Raw genomic sequence first — 16,686 nt, forward strand, 5'->3', positions numbered from 1 at the left:
GTGATATTGGGAAAAGCTCCCAGACTCCTAACGACTTATCAAAAAGGGCAGGTTCCTCCTACTTACCACAGCATCATAGTAATTTGACAGAGCTACATCCCAGGAACTAGACATTATTTCAGTGTTTGGTCTGCTGGTTAACACAGGGATTGAATGAGACAAGAACTGGCCTTGCATTGGAAGCAAGGTTAAGGTTAAAACCTGATTAGAATCAAGAAGCAATTCTAAGTGCTTCCAAATCTATATGCTGCCAAGGACAAATGATACTACAGTTTTCATGCTCCTGGCAGAGGCTCCAGGTAGAGGAAAGGGAGGGGGAAGAGTATTTATTTGGCTTAGCAAAGTCCTTGAAGAGAAAGACTGTGCCTCAGACTTTCCACATCTACAAACAGAGCTTGCAACCATGTTCAGCCTTTGCACTCCTAAAATTACTGGATACACAACACTGGTGAAGCTGCCAGCCTACAAGCTAGTGAGATTCAAAAGAAAAGGCTGCACTGGACATAGCATAGACAAAATAACGTATCATCCTTCTCTTGCTCCTCTTAAAGGGGGAACAAGATTGGTTCATTTCTGACTCTTAAAAACGTACCCAGAGACAGACACAGCACGTAGTATTTCAGCCTGAACAGCTAAACTGTGAAACGATTAGAAACAACTGAAAATAGGTGCTTTCAGTGGAAAGTATGAGTAAAATCAAAGAGGTGTCTTGCAATCTGCCATGTCTAATACTTGCATGGGACAGTGCAACGATGGCTGACTTACAAGCTTCTTTCTACCTACTTGAAATCAGTGTATTCAACTAATTAATAAGGTGGCCATACTGAACTAGGCATGTCCCTACCGATAAAGGGAGAAAAGGCCTATAAAAAAACACTGAGAGGTTTTGCATAATTGTGCTGGGAAATACAAAGCAAAATGACCATTTTCCATGCCAAAGAGTTTACAGTCAAGAAACAACAACTGATTTGAACAGACAGCTCAGGGAAGTACAGGATCCATGTCAGATGAACTGTAACATGTGCTCTGTAATCATACTCCTTACTACATGTGGGGAGCCAATCAAAAGAATGTTAAAAGAAATCAAAAAGATCCTAGGAGCTCAATTAATCCACCTGAAATACAGGGTGGTCCTTGTTTTAGTAGTCCCTTAAACAAAAACCCAACGAAACAGATTTTACGTAACTACAGAGTTTGATACTTAAATTTTAAAGGCAACAGTCCCCACTCGTGGAAAGAGTACAAGTAGTTTCAAGTATCAAATGCTGAGCGTCAGCTCTCATAGTTTTCAAATCAGTTGCCTAACCTTTAAGAAAGGATGAGTTTTGAGTCACTATGTCTGGATTTTCTTTAGCATAATGGAGAAAAGTAGGTTGTTCAGTTCAAGTTAAAAAAAAAATAATCTTGTATGTATCTCTTCGTACAAGCTGGCTTTCCCAAAGCTCAGCAGATGTGTCCCTTAGCATCTCTTTTTATTGTTCAAATCCAAATTTCCAGATAAAACCTGATATTTTTACCCTTTCCTTCCTGCCATTTCCCATATAGCAAAATAAACTCTTGCTCTCACATTTCCATGAAAGACAACACTATTATATGACCAAACAGCTCTAAACCAGATTATATATTACCTGATTTTTTTTTTCCAAAAGAACAACCTTCCCCATTTTATTTCTCAAAATGTAGACGAGTTAGAGCACAGGTGAAAAAGCCTCCTCTGCTGAACTTGCTCCTGGGATGACTCAGACTTTCTAGGAACTTATGTCCTGGCAATTTCAATCTACTCCAGAAAAAAAAAAAAAATCAGCTTCTCCCCTTGCTATTAATAGGACACCAACAGAGTATGGTATGTCACAGCTGGGATTTGTCTTCTCTAACATTAGGCAGCTAAGAGTTGGAACCGGTCACTTAAGCTGCTACTGTAGTTGATGGAAAGATACTGAATCCTTCACAAAGTGATACCTTCAACTCTAGGTAGACAGATCGAACACACTCTCATCTGACTGGCAGAAATCAGTGCACTGCTGCCAACTGCCTTCAAAAGAGGGAAAAGTGTTGGTTTATGGCTACTGTAGTCAGTGGAAGCTTTGTTACTGGCTAGAGCCCCATCAGACAGCTTGTGACTCTCTCAGTCATGGTTCACAGTTTGCCCTCAATGAGCAAGTTTTGTAAAATGATGTGCATTTTACAGATGGTTGAGGCAGAGCAGTGATGTTACTCTGTCCCAGCCACACAGAAAGTGAATGTTAGATCTGGATAGAAAGTCCTAGTTTCCTGCTCATTTCTACCAAACCAACCTCTTTCCTCAAAGAAAGTTTCTGAAACTTGCTAGAGCCTGGCAACGATTGCTTCATTTTTCTAAAATATGAGTCAGGAAGATGATCTTGCTTTTTATCCAGAATAATTCAAGGCTTAACTGTACAGACTGTACTCGGGCAAGCCTTCCATTAAATGAGTGCAGTCTGAACACAGGAGCTGCAAGATGTTATTTCTGTACAATCCACAACGATCAGCCAAAACTCTGAATTTCAAGGTTAAAAATGAGGGGTTTGTGCTATGACAGAGTTTTGAAGGTGTGCCTGAAACTCCTAATTTCTCTTTGCATTTGTAGATCTGCAATTAAAAAAGAATGAATTAGTCTCTAATTTTCAGTCCAGGACAAATCCCTTGAAATGTCTTGCAAATCCACAAAACCCAGAATGTATAAGGAAAACAAAAGGAGACTGACAGAGATGAATTTGTCTTACAGTTGTGAACTGTTGACTTGGTAAATGCAGAAACTTATTCCAATGAATGCAGCTAACAGTGTGGAAACAATTGCCTCCCAGTCTCTCATTAGCCAAGTATTTTAACAACAAAGTTACTATGTCAATCCACATCTCCCTGTACAGCTGCCTCCTGTGGCTCTGGCTAGGGAAAGCACCAAAGCTGGAACCTCACAAGCTCCTTTATGTTCATTGCTGTCCTGAGCAGGGACATTCTCTTAACTTGGGCCAAAGTGTTTTTGGCTCAGCTATGCTGCAGATCACAATGGATTGGAGAAGAAGTGCATAACGTACCAGAAGGAGACGGGAGACAGAATGGAACTCAGCAACAGCTCAGACTGCGCTTTTTGTTGGGCTATATTCTCCACTACCTCTCAGGATACTTCATCAGCCAGTGCACCAATAGCATATAACCTAGAACTTCCGATTAATTTTTGGGCAGTCATTAGTGTTCATAATGTGGTGCAAAGACGTGTGAAACAGGACGGAGAGGAGTGCTTAAGATGCCATCTCAAGGGGAATTTCCTGAATTCCTTTTTGACCTGCAGTTCTCTCAGGAGGTGCTCAGCTCTGGTGCGCCACCAGACCTGTCTGTCTCTGCACTGACTGCATCGTGGCAGCCAAGGCAGGGAACACTTCAGGAGCCTACTGTTCTCTGTAGATGGGGTTGTAAATTGTGATGATGCAGGGGTGTGTGTTGTGAGGGAATCTCTCCTGCCATCCAAATTGATTTTGAAGCTAATAAAAAATTGTTCAAATACAGTGACAGATATTTATCCAAGCTTCCTCCCCTGCCCAGCTCTGAGATGTCTTATCTTTCCTTGTGCCAGTCTGTTTTATCATCTAATGCAGATGCCTATTCTCCTTGCCAACCTTTTTTTAGTTTCTGGACTGAATAGTGATGTCATCAATTTATTCAGACTTTCTGACCCATGACTTATTGCACTTCATTTTCTACAGTTTAGGAAAGATGGTAAAGTTTGTACTTAATCTTCCTAAAAACCTTCAAGGAACACTTCATTCTTCAATATGGCTTAAGCATTTCATTTTTCTATGTGTCATCTTACTTCTTACAAGGTGCCTGGCTGTTACTATAGTTATTGGTAGTTTAAACCTTTTGCATGGCAGTCTAGTCTGTACAGCTCCATTCACTTCGATGAAGCTATGCTGACTCATATCCACTGAAGTTCTTGCCCACGGCTGAGATTTTAGATATAAATTTTCAGATTAAATTAAAAGAAATCTATCCTTGGTTGCTGGCCTATGATGCTTTCTATAATATTCTGCCTGGTCAGTAACAAAAAGATTCAATTAGTGCACTTTTGTTCTCTAATATGGTACAAACCACATCCATAGATGGAATTTCAAGAAGAAAAATAATCTGAACAGAAAAGAAAAAGCCCAGTCTTGGCATCTGAAACAGATTTAAAACCCCTTCCCCCCGTTCCCCCATGCTTCCTTGGGCTGTCTGAGAAATAACAGATGCAAATGGGTTACTTTTGAAAGCACAGCATTTCCTCCACAGCTGATGCGGTGCGAAAATCCATCTGAAGCCCAGCAGACATACCCATGAGCAAGTCGCCTCTGAGCTTTGCCAAGAATGATACATTTCACCATACTCTACTATAAAGAGAAAACCAGACAACCACCTACTGGCTGCATCACAGAGCAGAGCAGCTCTCATCTCTCCAGACTGCAGAATACCAATTAAAAACATCTCAAGCCATCTATTCCTAGCAGGAGCTTAATGCAGTGCAAAGTTAGCTTGCTTCTTCCCCTAGAAGCATGCTCTTTCCCCTCCTCCCCCTGTCAGGTGGAGCAATTTCTCTCCTTTTCTTTGTTTCTGTGGCTGGCAAGTCAGAGCTGAAGTAAAATCAGTCTGCTGTCTGATGAGCTTTTGATGAAATTCAAGGCTGAAGCACTGTATTTCTTGATTTATTTAGCATTCAAACATCCCCTGCTTCTTCAGCTCTGCACCTTAGCCTCTGGCAGTCTCAGAGTGTGGCTGCTTTCTCTAGGACAGCTGTAAGCTAAGAAAAGACCTTGTACTAGGTTCAGACATGCCTCTGGTAAAAAAGGATAGTCTGTCTCCAAATGACACTTTTGGGCTGCATATCTGTATTCATTTAGGGATCTGCACGTCATGTTTATGTACTTAACTTGCCCAGATATACGCTGGCTTTTTGTCTGCTTGTTTTTTGTGTGGTTATCACTATCAGCACTTCCATTTCAGGTTATAAAACTTACACAGCTTTCTGTTTGTTTCATGTATCATCACTAAAAGCAGATAGCAGATAACAGCTCATTTCAGCCAGTGCAGTATTTGCCACCGGACACTGAAGAATTGAGCAGACACAAGGAAATGAAATTAGCTTTCACGTGTTCCTCTCACAGACCCTATGAAATTCAACTGCAGAAACTGGAAAAGAATTCATTCTGAAACCTCTTGTCTAGACTGAGCAACTATGGCATAAAGGAGACATAAAGGAAAAACTCAGTGAGTCTCTCCACAGCTCGATAGCCACATACCACTGGGAATTAAAAAATGCTTTAGCTTCAATGACATTACGTCCACCCAGCAGATTTCCCCTGTGATCTCTGAAAGACTGAAATACCAACTGCTGTGCCATCCTTCGGTATCCAGTGAAGACTCTGTGCAACTCTATAGAACTGCTCAGGAAACATAGCTGTCTAGGCGTGCTGTTTGCAAAGAAATACGATTTGCTGTGGGCCCAGGCCCCTGGTCTTGTAGGTTGTTACAGTCCACAAAGAGTAACAGGGAGGAGGAGGACAGGCTAACATGGTGCTGGTTTTGAGCCCCATGTCCAGCACCTGGGCTTGTTCTGAGGAATGCTCATCCAGATGCACAGTTTGAACTCGTGTTCCGAGCCTCCTGAAGCCCCTGTGCACTGTGACCGTCTGCCATGCAATATGTCAAATGGGACTTGACTCCTGTACAAAATAATTACACAGACACTTGCAAAAATAACAGAGAAGAAACTTTGCTGAAGGCATTGTCTTCCTGACTTTATCTAACTGGCTACCGTCCAAATCCTGGAAAGCAGTGAAAGTGTTAATTTACCATAAAACCAGGATCAACACCTAAGAGATACCATACAGTTTAAAATATAAGCCAAGGTTTTTTTCTCTGGAAGATCTATGGTAGATGTAGGGTTCCAGTGTTAAGCTTTGATCAAATTTATTATTTTTTTCTGAGACAGAATTAGGCAAACCTCACTGTTCAGTACATTTCACTATGAATTCCAAAACTCGGATACATATATGTAAGTATCTGATCAGGAAACATTGTGCAACTCAACTTTCTGGAATGTCTTGTCAGGAGAGCTGAATGGGGGAGCATGTTTTTCACCCTGATGCCCTGTCCCTGGAGGTAGTTGAGAAGTGAACCTTTTCTAAAGCACTCACACTGCCATTGCTGTCACGCAGCAATCCCAGGGAAGAAAAGGGAGCTGGGGGCACTGGGTGTTTTCCTTGTGGGGTTGTGTCCAAAATCAGTATGAAATGAACAGGTGCTTTTTACAAAAAATAAATCAACATAATTTTTTTACACCCGCAAGACTGAGTTGTCTATATTTTTGGCATAAATATTGGTAAGCTATATTCTTTTCCCTCATTCAGCCTCTTTGTTTCTAAATAAAATAGAATTTCTTCAAGGTTATAAATGGTTTTATAACTCTTTAAGTATTAATAGAATGGAATGCTTAACCCTGTAAGCTAGAGCAACTGTTCTTCCAAACAGAAAGACAAATTGCTTGGATGTAATTTTGGCTTTGAATGCCCTCTGTGCTACCATTTCTGCATTGCCTCAAATGAGAGACTATTCCAGCACTGGCCTTAGCTCTGCTTGGTAGGGCATTCAACAGAGACACTTCAGAGGAAGGTATAAACACCATATCTCAGGAAGATATATGGGACTTCCTATCTGATTCTTCCTCAATCTCCAAAAATTTCTGCTTAGCTTAAAAGCCTACACCTTTACTGTCCTTTCCAAAGTTTGCTAAGTTCTGTCTGTAGTAACAGGGGATTTCAACAAGGCCAAGTGCAAGGTCCTGCACATGGGTGGGGGCAATCCCAAGCACAAATACAAGCTGAGCAGAGAATGGATTGCGAGCAGCCATGAGGAGAAAGACTTGGGGGTGTTGGTGGATGAGAAGCTCAACATGACCCAGCAATGTACATTTGCAGCCCAGAAAGCCAACCGAGCCCTGGGCTGCACCAAAAGAAGCATGGCCAGAAGGCTGAGGAAGGCAATTCTCCCCTTCTACTCTGCTCTTGTGAGACCCCACCTGGAGCACTGTGTTCAGCTCTGTGGCCCCCAACATAATAAGGACATGGACCTGGAATGAGTCCAGGGGAGGGCCACAAAGACGGTCAGAGGGCTGCAGCACCTCTCCTATGAACACAGATTGAGAGTTGGGGCTTTTCAGCCTGGAGAAGAGAAGGCACTGGAGAGACCTTCTAGCAGCCTTCCAGTACTTAAAGGGGGCTTATAAGAAAGATGAGGACAAGCTTTTTAGCGGGGGTTGTTATGATAGGGCAAGGGCTAATGGTTTTAAACTGAATGAGGGTAGATTTAGACCAGCTATAAGGAAGAAATTCTTCACTGTGATGGTGGTGAGGCACTGGAACAGGCTGCCCAGAGGAGCTGTGGAGGCCCCATCCCTGGCAGTGTTCAAGGCCACGCTGGAGGGGGTTGGAACTAGATGACCTTTAAGGTCCCCTCTAACCCAAACCATTCTATGATTTTGTTGCCCTACATACATATTTAGTCTTCAGCCAAAAGCAATCCTCATGAAAATGCACTTCATTGCAAAACTCTGCAAGGTATGAAACAGTATTTTTTTTTTTTTTTGCCTTTTAACTGCATCAACATGTCCCTGAATTCTTGTTCTTTCAGAGAGTGAGAACAGAAAATCCTGATCTCCCTTATTACACATTCACCTTTTCTTATATTACGTACATTCTCCAGTTTATGTAATACACAATTTAGGGTTGTTTTTTTTTTTTTTAATAAAATTTAAGGCCTGTTCCTGCTTATTCAAACTCTACAGAAAAACAGGTCTGTCCCCTCCCATCATCTTTAACTGGGGGTAGATTTACCAGGTTGGAGGCTGCAACCATCAGTAACATCACCCAACACAATGCATGTGTTACGTAAAATGACACAGGAAAAGGTCATGATGCTATGCAATCCTGCTAACATCTATCTAGGTTGAATTGACACTTGCTTGAATTAAAACAAACCTCTTTCATTTGTGATGGTTGTGATGAAGACTAAGAAAGCAGCAACTGCTGAGACTCAGGCTGAAACAGATCTATGGCATGAAGTGCAAACTCTTGTTTGAAAATTTTCAACTGGTCTCAGTGAGGCACTGTTAGTTTTCAGGTGACAAAATACTTTCTGAAGATTGTCCTAGCTCTCGCCATTTAACATCATTTAAACAAACAATATGTATGGACAGTAGAAGCAGCGTTTGCGAGGCAACTCAAAACGTCTGTCATCTCATACCTATCCCAAAAGCGCACACATAGGACTAAATCACATATGGATGAACATAAAGAGTAGAATCCTTACCTGCCCCCCTTTAGGCTGGTATTTGATGTTATCTGTTGATCCAATTTTGGACCTGACATTCTTGAGGTCAGGTAGAGGCTGATTAATAACTCGTAGCTGCTTTGGAGTGGCTGGGGATTTAGGAGGAGTGCGAATTATGGCAACTTTTTTCTCAGTAGGAACCAGTATGGCAGATTTGGGGGTCCCAGGAGTGTGTGGGGTTCTGGAGTAGCTGGGTGTCCCTGGAGTGCCTGGCGTACGGGAGGCGTAGCTTGGTGGTGTCCCTGGAGTGATGGCAGTGGAGCCAGGAGTAGTGGGGGTAGAAGTTCCACTTTTCCCTGTTCTGCTACGAATTGGTTCTGATCCTACGTGCAAGAAAAAAATCACAGCATTAGACCCACAGATATACAGGTCTTCTTCCCTCTGTACCTCTCAAGACTGCAGCCCTGTCTGCCAAGTGAGATGCAGCTCTAATACGGCCATGCTAGGGCTGGAACAGCAGACTGGATGTCTACCTCTGTGTCTTACTAATCAATCTGCCAGGAGCTACCTTGTCATGTGCGACTGAGCTGGTAAATTGTCTATATGGTAACTGGGCTCTCTGTTCTGTAACACAGGTGTGCTTCCCGTAACACCTATGCTTCCTGCAAAGCTTGGTAAACCATGTACAATATCACACTGAATTCTGTTTTGGGGAAAGGACGAGAAGCACCCTTGGAATCTAACCTTTGGGACTTGATCTGACAACCTGACTAGCCAGTAAGAATGTTGTCACCAATTTCAATGGATATGAGTGTTAAACGAGAGAGTGGGAAAAATTCTGATTGTAATCCTGAAACTAAAGGCTCCGAGTACCTGGCTGCTGCTGGTCACATACCACTGCCGGTAATCTGGTATCTCCAGTTGAAGCCTGGGTGAGCATTTGGCTGATGAACAAGTCATAGCTCTGTTGTGTGGATGGGCAGGTGTCCCTCGCATTCAATTGCTATTTCTCATGAGTGCAGTGAAAGAAAGCAATTACAGAAGGCAACCTTAATTAAATGTCACATTCCAGTTAATGCACGCAAGTTCAAAATAAATAAATGCTGTAACATTTTGTAGTAGCTCCATTCAGTGTTATGGCATTGTCAGTCCTTTTCATTGAGCACAAGAATCAGTTTAGGAGTGGCACTGCGCTTTCCGCAGCCAGTTCTGCTTGTAACTCTCAAAACGCAAATAAACAGAAACTGAGATACCTCCATATGCTGCTGGAACTAAAGCTTCGCTGAGAATACTCAGGGAGAGAAAGAACAAACAAAACAAACCAGCCACCAAAACCTGGGAACCCTGATACCAAAGGGGTGAACATAGTTTTTCATCTTTAAAATGTTCAGGAACTATAGATCCAATGGGCCTCTCTACAGCAACCAGCAGGACTAATCAAAATCTCATTTAAAGTATTTGTTAATCATTCTGTTTATATAATGCTGGTGGACCAAACCCAATTCACTGCTGCCCCTGGGGTCCAGGAGAAACTCTTTTCTCTGCATAACTCATTAGATAGATGGAACATACTCCACACTTACCTCCAGTTTCCCTGAATGGTTTCTTTCTTTCCAAATCAACCCTAAACCAGAACTTTCTCACTATACCGAGACAGAACGGGAATGATTTATTTTTTTTCCCCAGCTCCCTGCAGCTTTGGTATATTTATTTTTCATTCCTCAGGCCATCACCACATTGGCAAATGCTCAATGGCCTCTCACTCTTAGTCAGCAGAATGGGCTGCTGTGCCAGCTGGGGGTCACTCTGCTTACAAAGGGTCTCTGTTTTACCCTTGGAGCATCACCCAAGACTTTCAAAGGGCTGTTTTTGTCAAATTTAATCATCTAGTTCCCTTAAGCTGTCTTAAAAAGTGCTGAGATTGGTTTTTAATGAGAGAACACAGAGGAATTCCTATTGGAAATCAGGGAGCCACATCCAGGTTCTGAGGCCTCGGATGAATGCAAATCTAGCTAAAAATTCTGGGGGTACATGATAAAATTCTCTTTGTCTGTAATTTCTTTTGCCTTGTGATTTGCTAACATTGGTCCACATAAAAGGACCTTGGCTGGTTTACTATCCTAATTTCTCCTAGTGACTCATTCCACTAGGTAACATCTCAGCAGAGTTTTTACCCTAGGATTAGACCACAGGGAGATCATTACTATGAAACAGCAAATTACTGACTGTAATTACTAGGTTCACTTTTCCAAGATCCGTCAGAATATTTTACATTGCCTGCTTCAGGTTTGTCTCATTTTTCTTCCCGCTGTTTGTAAATGCCCTGTGTTAAATATCTTACCTGGCTTTGAGCTTCCTGCAAAGGCATTGCCTAGTGTCAGTGATTAGCCTGAACAGCAGTCCTCGCTCTGGGCACTGCAGGCTATGGAAGGGGTGCTTCCTGTCCCTCGTTTCAAGCCCTTGCTGCTCAGCACTTGTTACCTGAACAAAATCAGTCTGTGGGGCTCTGATTTCCAACAGCAAACCCCAGACCTACCCCTCTGCATAAAAGGTAGGGACACATGATGCTAAATGTAACAAGGATGGGAGACACGCACAGCAGTAGGAGAAGGTTAATATGCAAAAAACATACGGGTAGTCCGTCGTACTGAAGAGGAAAGTGAAGCTGTGAGGGAGAGAGAGTTATCTTCTCTGTCTCGGTCTCCTGATACACCTCTTCGAGGAGGAAGGATAGAGGAAGGTCTTGGTAAAGAGGAACGCTTTTCGGGACTCTTGCTTACTCCATCCTAATAGCAGCAAAATAAAAAAAAGGAAGGTTTAGTTTTCAAAACTCCCTCTCTGGCCTGCGATTTCTCTCAACCTATACACAGAGGGGGATACCTCACCCTATGGGCTCAGTTTACTACTCACATAGGAACCTGTGTGGATTCAGCCACCCCCCAACACCCTCTGCTTAGCTCCCTGGTCCTTCTCTACTGCATCAAAACACCCAATAGTCACCTTCTGAGCTACTTTAAGACAGATACAGCTAATCTTGGATCCAAATATGGGTGGATTGAATATTTGGCTCTTAAGAAGGAACAAAGGGGTTTTTTTAAGTGCAAGTTGAAAGTAAAAGAATTCTCTGGAGCTCAGGTGTGAAATTCCTATGTGAATTTACCTGCAAAGTAACTGCAATACTGGTGCCTAGAATACCATTTTCAAACACTAACTTGTAATTTTTTTAGAGAGAAAATTTTTTAGCAACAGTTTTTTGGGGTTTTTTTGAGTGCAGGACTATTAATTGTAGTTACTTATTTACTTCCATACTCATCTTTTTACTTTTTGAAATCAGCAGATACCTTCTTTTACCATGGTTAGAGCAATGGACATGTATGTTAGAATATTTTTGAACTTACAGGATGGGCAGCCAAAGACAGCCTTGCATAAGCATATAGCCCTTTCAAAGACAAATATGGTGATGGTCCCAACCAGTAAAAGACACAGCAAGCACAGTGTTACACAGAAAATGGAAGTCAATAGTCAAAACAGTTTTTAAATGGGGCTAGTCATCAACTCAGCATCAAGTTGATTTGAAACACAAGTGAAATGTAAACATGGGGAAGCTAGGGTGGACTGCCAAACACCTCTTTAAATTTGTACTGCAACTTCAACAGGGTTCCCATGCATAGGCCAAATTTGGTTCCTAGAGTATTTGGCTTCTGCCCTTGTTGCTGGTGATTAGAACTGTACTGTCCTACACTGGGGACTGAATTTGTTTTCAGAGAATACTGACTGGTAGAAAATTATGTTTTTTGAACTTGGAAGGCAAATTAGTACTGATGTTCCTTGCCACTTACCCACGTGCAAATGGGTGCAACTTCTTAGCGATCAATGAAGCAGCATCCATATCACCAATAGAAAGAAGATATTTCCCTCTAGTTATAACTTATTTCACTTATGTTTCCTCTGGAAAATCTTCATTTTTATACATTTGGTAGCACAAATCTTGTAGCCTGATAATCAGGATGTAAGTAATCCCACGTAAGCTTCGCAGAGAATTACTCAAGTTCAGTGGGTAAAGAATGTCATCCGTGGAGTTCACCTACATTTCTCCAAGCTAACTCTCTCTACCAAATCTGCTACCTTACCTTAGCATCTGATTTTGAGTAGGGCAAGCAGTCTCTTGGGCCTGCTGAGGAGGGCCGTACATAATAACTGTCTGTATCGAGAAAAGTGGCCCTTTTAGTAGTTAATGAGCAAGCAGAGCTGGGTCTTGGAGGAAGCAATGACTTTGCTCTAGACTTTGAGGCAGGAATCTTTGACAAAGAGGCAGTCTAGTCATGAGAAAACAAACAAAAGAAAACACAAATGAAGCTGGACAAAAGGAAAATACATGCAACATGGACGAAAAAAAAATGCCAAGCTATGAATTAATACTTTTCCTGTGTCTGGTAATGATGCCTATGCAGTTCTGATATGCATGAAAGTTTCCGTTCTGTGCTGTCTGGGGCTAGGCAAAGTTACTATTTTTTTCTTGTGTTAATAGGACAAAACTGGTGCCAGTTACTGGTACAACTGCTGGCTGGCTGCATTAGAAACAAATGCTAAACTACAGGAGCACCAAGAGATCCTAGTCCTTTAAAATTAAGTTGTGCATTTGAAATATAACCCTCCAGGGCTACAGTCAAGAATAAAATGGTGGAAATCTTAAAAGCAAAGTTACAGCAGCATTCCCACAATGGCAGAAGGACAAGACAGTATTGCTTCCTTGTGCCACTGTGCACACACAAAATCCCTAATGCACCTCAAACACTGTATTCTGTGCACTTGGTGTCACTCTACAGAAATTCATAGATTTATATTGACAATGTGGAGTTCTGGGATGAAGAAACCCGTATATGGTTGAAAAGCTGACATGTCATTGTGATCAGATACTTCTCTGATTCTGAATAATGATATATCCCCTTGAAAGAACAATCAAAACACAAATAGGGGAGATTGAAAATTCTTCATTGAACCTTAAGAGCGCCTAACTGCTTTGAAAAAAAAGAATTTCCTTGAAAGAGAACCAGGCTACTTGCTTCAGTGACATTTTTTTTCTTCTCCCACAGGTATAACTGATAAAACAAAGAACAACTGCAGGGCTGTTATCTTGGCAATTTGATCCTGATTCTCTCTGTATTCATACTACATCAGAGCAATCCCAATGGGCCTGTAATTATGGGATTTGATACAGAACTTTAGCAATGAAAAATTTGGCATTTGATCTAAGTCAGTCACCTAGACCTTCTCAATGTTCAGAAAAGGTGTATAAGTTATTTCTTAAGTTGTCTTTATTAGAAAATGAGAAGAGAATGGATTGTCTAGTATCTGGCTTAGGCTAAGTACCCTGCCTATAGAAAACTGAGGCTGGTGTGCTGAACATCACTCGTGACATCATCAATATGATTAAGAGTTGCAGAACTGTGTAACAAACAATCCCAGCCCTACAACACAGCTCAGAGGACTTCTACTGGATATCATCATCCATATCGAGTAGCAAGACAAGAAATTAATTCAAAGGATGGAAGTGCAAGAACATCTTCCTAGAATGAATTTTGCAACACATTTATGACTCTTTCTATTAATACTTATTTCACTGTCTGAGAGTAAACAAAAAAATCACTGAATAATATTTTACATAGAAACTGCACAACATGTGTTTCTGTCACACCAAAGGCTCCTCCAGACTTTCACTGATTTGTCATAGTTCAGTTTATGGGTCCCTTTTGAAGCTTTGGGCCATTATTTACAAATCCACTAAGGTGTTTACTGATGCTTAAACTCTGTGGAAGCAGGGTATCTATGTTGGGTGGCTCCAAGGAGCAAATATTCTGTGAACACCTTTCACCTGGTTTTCTGAACTTGAGATATAACTAAGCATGCACAGTCTGAGGCCCAAATGTTCATTCAGTGGTTTTCATCTTTTCCAACTTGTGGGTCACACAAAACAATTCCTCCAAGACAACTGGAAAACTCTTTACAGATTAAGATTCTAAGCACAATGTAGACACTTGTCCTTTTTACTCGTGTTGCATAGTGTCCTCGGTGAATACGTGCATCTAATGGGGATGCTAAAGACGGACGAGACTGAGATCTTTCAGTGGAACAGCTGGGGAAAATGCATGACCTTGAGCTAATGCACTGCTCTGAGATTATCACAGTGTAGATCCCTTCAGCGTTATTTAGGGAGCAAGCACTTTTTAGTATCAGTAAAAGCAGCAGAACCTTGGTCCAACCAGATTTCAGTGACATGCCTGAGGCTGGTAAAGCAACCAAAGAAACCAAACGCCTCAGTCTCTGCCTGTGGTTTACCTAGAGAAACATTCTTATTCTCTGTTAGCAATACATTACCTTTGACTGTTATAATTCACGTTGCTGGAAGTGCCAGCTGTCCACAGCACAAAGATCTACGTAACCGTGACTAAGACTCAAGGATTGCTGAACTTGGGATGCAGTAACCTCACTTTATTTCAGAGGTATTCCTAACATAAGTAATGTTTTTATCATCTCGCTACCACAGGTACACAGCTCCTTCCAGCAGATGGAACTGCTTAGCCTTTCCTGAACTTGTTCTGCAAAGCAGTATGTAAACTGTAGTTTGAAGATGGGTAACAAAACTGACCAGTTTGGATGATCTCACATTACCAGTGGAGAGGAAAAGACTGCACTTGAAGGACATAAAAGCTGAAAATCAGGCAGAAACAACAACAAAAAGGCAGAGGTCTTTATAAAAGCACTGGTGAAGCCAAGGCAAAGAAGAGAAAATGTCCAAGATTTGTGTGAGTGTGGCAGTCAGAGAAGCAAGGCAGCAGGGAGAGAAAGTAAGCAGGGGACAGACTTCTGATCTTTGCTATAATGTAAAGGACAGGAATAAGAAAGGTGTGTAGAAAGCAGACCATTTCAGAGAATGACTTTGCATTGCTTGTACTTAGAGCACTGCATGAACACAGATGACTATGAAAATAGGCTAGTATTGACTCCTCTTGTGCTGAGTGCTGATCATCCCTCGAGAAAAGACAGTAATAAACCATACTGTTGACTCAGCCCAGAAACCTGTCCAGATATTTCTTACTGTACTACTAAAGAAGCTCTAGCAGTTTTCCAGCTATGAGCTGAAATCGATCAGACCTGAAAAAACACAGGAAATCCCAGAATCCACGGCTGATTTTCAACTCTGAATTTCACAGCTCCTCCAAACTCTCCAATCAGTTATGCTGTTATCATTAATGATTTCTTATGATTCATAAATAATGCATAGCACTTTATGAGGCAGACCTTTTCATTGCCCGATGAACTGGTGATCCAGTTAGACAAATGAAACGAATCAGCCATGGAATATTTTGGAAATTTAGAGGAATCCTAAGGAACTTCACTGCTCATGATGGCTACAATGACAAAGCATTGTGCTGCAGATGTGAATTAGCATGTGCCAGGGTGATGTAAGAAACAGTTGCATAGGGAATAGTGAAAGTAGGTTGATTTCCTGGGGATTCTGGAGTGATGGGACAGGAAGAGCATAGGGTCAGCATGGGAGCAGGGTGGAGAGGCACTGCAGCATTTGCTGAAGGAAACTCAGCGGGGGAGAGCCAAACACAGGGAACAGAACAGGCTGCAGAGCAGCTGAAGGCAGGGCACTTAACTGTCACATTAAAACACAGACAGAAGTTGGCAGCCCAGGAAATGGCCATTCAGAAAGCACTTAATTGCACAGAAAATGCTAATGGCCAGTAACTTCTACACAGGCATGGCTCCTGCAGAATGCACGGCTATGTAGGGGTGCATCAGAAGACATCCAGTGAGTCCTGGGGGAGGGTTTCTGCCTACACGGCAACTGAACAAGGTGGCATTATGAGTTGGGTGCTGCAGAAAAGGCCAAGGTACATAGTTTATCCCAGAGGATGTCCTGGCTCAAAATGCTGAACACATCCAACTCTTGCAGTTTGGAGTCTGTGTACCCCCTATGAATCTGCAAACTGTCATCATCTACTACCCGGGACTGTAATTCAGAGCTTGTTCAGGAAAGGTGGCTTTAATTACCCTTTTAAATGAATAATGAATATGGCAAACAAATTCTAATGGAACACAAATTTTAAATGGAACACACACTTACTGAATTAACACAAAAAGATAGGAAATGAGGACAAACGGAGATCATAAAGATGAACAATAAGATGATTTTACTCACTGAGAGTTTTTCCTTTGCTTGTTTAAATACACTGGGAGCCTGGTTAGTTTCACCACCTGCTGCTGAGAGACACAAAGAAAGACTTGATAGTTAAAAACAATAACAATAAGCATTTCCACTTAGTACATTTGTTAGAACAATTAAATGCCTTGGAACTA

The 16,686-nt window shown here is 41.8% G+C and overlaps 1 protein-coding gene across 40 annotated transcripts in view; it reads right to left on the reverse strand.

Annotated features, from left to right (window-relative positions):
- The window catches only part of MAP2 (microtubule associated protein 2), a 242,159-nt gene that overhangs the window by 12,097 nt on the left and 213,376 nt on the right, over positions 1 to 16,686 (reverse strand). For 28 of the 40 annotated variants that reach the window (XM_080398343.1, XM_080398375.1, XM_080398344.1 and 25 more), the window contains 4 exons: positions 16,529 to 16,590; positions 12,450 to 12,635; positions 10,952 to 11,105; positions 8,359 to 8,702 (listed from right to left, as the gene is read on the reverse strand). In XM_080398343.1, coding sequence (XP_080254469.1) covers positions 8,359 to 8,702; positions 10,952 to 11,105; positions 12,450 to 12,635; positions 16,529 to 16,590 — 746 coding nt within the window. The remainder of the gene's footprint in view (positions 1 to 8,358; positions 8,703 to 10,951; positions 11,106 to 12,449; positions 12,636 to 16,528; positions 16,591 to 16,686) is intronic. The other 12 variants (XM_080398374.1, XM_080398372.1, XM_080398371.1 and 9 more) reach the window with 3 other exon arrangements.

This window comes from Falco punctatus, assembly GCF_963210335.1.
Source record: "Falco punctatus genome assembly, chromosome: 8".
NCBI classification, from domain to species: domain Eukaryota; kingdom Metazoa; phylum Chordata; class Aves; order Falconiformes; family Falconidae; genus Falco; species Falco punctatus.